General features: G+C 34.9%; 1 protein-coding gene across 3 annotated transcripts in view; it reads left to right on the forward strand.

Annotated features, from left to right (window-relative positions):
- Nucleotides 1-3157, forward strand: part of LOC107747870 (conserved oligomeric Golgi complex subunit 7-like) — an 11931-nt gene that overhangs the window by 6227 nt on the left and 2547 nt on the right. Inside the window, exons 10-15 of one of the 3 annotated variants that reach the window (XM_016562487.1) lie at nucleotides 630-784; nucleotides 889-1005; nucleotides 1128-1193; nucleotides 1978-2158; nucleotides 2241-2381; nucleotides 2466-2549. In XM_016562487.1, the coding sequence (XP_016417973.1) occupies nucleotides 630-784; nucleotides 889-1005; nucleotides 1128-1193; nucleotides 1978-2158; nucleotides 2241-2381; nucleotides 2466-2549 (744 nt within the window). The other 2 variants (XM_016562490.1, XM_016562489.1) reach the window with 2 other exon arrangements.

Raw genomic sequence — 3157 nt, forward strand, 5'->3', positions numbered from 1 at the left:
GTTATACTGTATTATGACAGCACTTTTTTTAAAACTAAATTTCAATACCGCGATAATACCGTATACCGTGATAAAAACATGAGCAATTAATCGCAACATGAGAATTTGATACCGGCATATCCCTATTTCCGAGTATGCATTTATTTGTCATTTGAACTGTTCGGAAACGGAGCGTAAATGTGGAAGTCCTTCAAAGATTTCTCATCCTGTTGCGCCCTCTATAGGACCAGCGACTAGTCGACGTCAAGTTTAAAGCGTCATGGCAGAGCATTGAAGTCGATTAGTCGGTGCAACCCCTATGAGGCATAAAAAGCAGCATACTGAGAAATATTACCAAGACAGTATATAAACAACACTTTTTCTGTAGCATTGTCTTCAATGTGATTTGCAAACAAGTGAAGCTTATGAGTGATTCTTTTTAGTGAATCATTCTCAGACTGAATCAATCTAACCTATTGCTCACTGAATCTGTCTGTACAGTTACTAAATTACCTGCTGTAACAGATGCTGATAAGAGTTTGTAGTTAAAGATACATATTCACAAAACAGTTTTATTGTATAAATGCTGTTTTTTCCCCCCCTACTGCATTCGCCATGTGTTTTTTACTGAGTATTTGTGTGTGTGTTAGGAGCGTGGTGAGGTTCTGGACTGCGTGTTAGAGCTCACACACTCGGTTCAGAAGGTGTTTGGTTTGGCGGCGGCTGCCGTGGATCGCTGTGTGAAGTTCACGGATGGTCTCGGTGTGTGTGGGCTCATCAAAGCCCTGCGAGCGCTTTTCAGCAAGTATGAATCATACACGCTTCATTTACTACGCTTGCACACAGAGACAAACACACAGCCCACAGGTCAGCTGCGCTCTCTAGCGGATTGTCTCTTTTCTTTCTCAGGTACGTGTCAGACTTCTCTGTCACGCTTCAATCAATCAGGAAGAAGTATAAGTTAGAGGACACGCCCACTTCTGAGGTGTTCACTGAGGATTGGACGGCTTTCCAGAACTCTATCAGGTGGGTGTTTTTTTTTTCGCCATTAATGGTGATTAGTATGAGTTTAAAGTTATGTTTATAGATGCATGTACAGTACAGTTATATAAAAGTATATAAATCTTCTATTTGTTTCTTTCTTCTAGAATCATTGCAACCTGTGGTGAGCTTCTCAGACAATGTGGAGCATTTGAACAGCAGCTTTCAAACAAGTAAGATGTGTTAAAGTACAAATCTGCTTTATTTATTAAATTGTCTTTACTTAAGTTATTAAATTCTACCCTGATAATATCCCTGTTACACTATAATTATATGATTAATATATTTAAAAACAATATAAAACTTGTATATAACATTTTAATATGTCTTTAATTAAAATTATATTAACTATAAAATATATCATGTATATGTGTATGTGTGTGTATTTATCAGGGTTATTATCCTCAACTAAAACCATAAAAACCCTTGTAATTATTATATATTTAATTATTATATTATTATTATATAAATATATATATATATGTTTTGTTAATTATTCATAGTTAATATTTTAGTTTTGTTAAGTTGAAGTAATAATATAACAAACTAAATAAACTAAAAACTTAACACATTAAAAAAACTATAGACATTAAAAAAATGACAAAATAAAAATGACAAACACATAAAAAATAAAATCTAATTCAAAACATTAACAACAACTACAATAACAGTATGTAAAAATTAAATAACCTAAAACTAAAACTTAAATAAATAAAACCATGTAGACATAAAAAATAAAGTAATAAAAATAACAAATCTCACAAAAAATACAAACTAATTCAAAAAATCATAAAAATCTATAATAATAATAATAATGTAAATAATACCAAAATAACACTTGTGTGTGTGTGTGTGTTATAATAATCATTATTATCTGAATATATAAATTATAGAATTATATAGATAATTTATGAGTGTTTCCTGTCATGAATCATGGTTGTGCATTGTGATTGGCAGGATCCTGGGGAGGGCGGGGCGTTTTCTGTGGGAGGGGTTTAACCCCAGAAGTCTGACTGGTTTACAAGAGGGCGTGGCTGAGAGGCGGAGCCAAAAGAACCCATGGCAGGAATACAACTACCTTCAGCAGACCAACACGGCTGAGTATAATACTCTACTGGAGACGCTGCACTCCCTCAAGGTTTCACTTCATATATGATGTGTCCTTTGAATGTGCTGCTTTCATGTTCTAGACGTGTAAAATTGAAGTTTGTTTTGTGCAGGAGAAAGGAACAGGAAACTCAAGCTTATTGGCTGAGACTCGTGGCGCTCTGACGCGTCTGAACCAGCAGGCCAATCAGCTGGCATTTGACTCCGTGTTCCTGCAAATCAAGCAGCAGCTTTTCCTTCTCAACAAACCACAGGTTTGCACGGTGCTTTTAGGTCACTATGAAATGTCAAAAATAGAGCGCATCGTATTTGATTCATTGTGTTTTTGACTTTTGAAGGGTCGCGGCTCTGCTAATTTGAGTCAAACGCTAACTGATGATCTACCGGCCTTCAGTTTGTCACCGCAGGAGTACATCACTAATGTAAGACAATATGAGTATGTTATAAATAATGAGTGTTATTCCATGTCCTTATGATGTCAAACATGATGACAGATGATCACAAAATGCTCTTAAAGATACAAGGACAAACACAAGCCACATGTTCACTGGTCGAGATGAAGGTGAATGGCTGTAATTAAGACTCTTCACACTGCACACTTATTTGTGCAAATTTGTTATACTGTAGTTTATATATATATATTTTTTTATATTTTCTGTTTTCATTTTAATATGTAAATATAAAATGCATGTAAATATATTTTATATATATATATATATATATGTGTGTGTGTGTATTATATAAGTATAATACACATGTATATATTATTTTTTTATATACTTTTTTTTACAAATCTGATCTATATACATTCTAGTTATGTAATTGTGCACTCATTTGTGTTTTGTCTATAGATCGGTCAGTATATCATGTCTTTGCCTCTGCATTTGGAGCCGTTTGTGACTGCGGAGGATCCAGCGCTGGAACTTGCGTTACACACTGGCAAACTGCCGTTCCCTCCAGAACAAGGTGACCCCAAGCACACGACCCAGGGTTATGTGAGATAAAGCTGTTTCACACACACATGCATGAT

This window comes from Sinocyclocheilus rhinocerous, unplaced genomic scaffold (genome assembly GCF_001515625.1).
Source record: "Sinocyclocheilus rhinocerous isolate Xijiao unplaced genomic scaffold, SAMN03320098_v1.1 scaffold799, whole genome shotgun sequence".
Classification (NCBI taxonomy): domain Eukaryota; kingdom Metazoa; phylum Chordata; class Actinopteri; order Cypriniformes; family Cyprinidae; genus Sinocyclocheilus; species Sinocyclocheilus rhinocerous.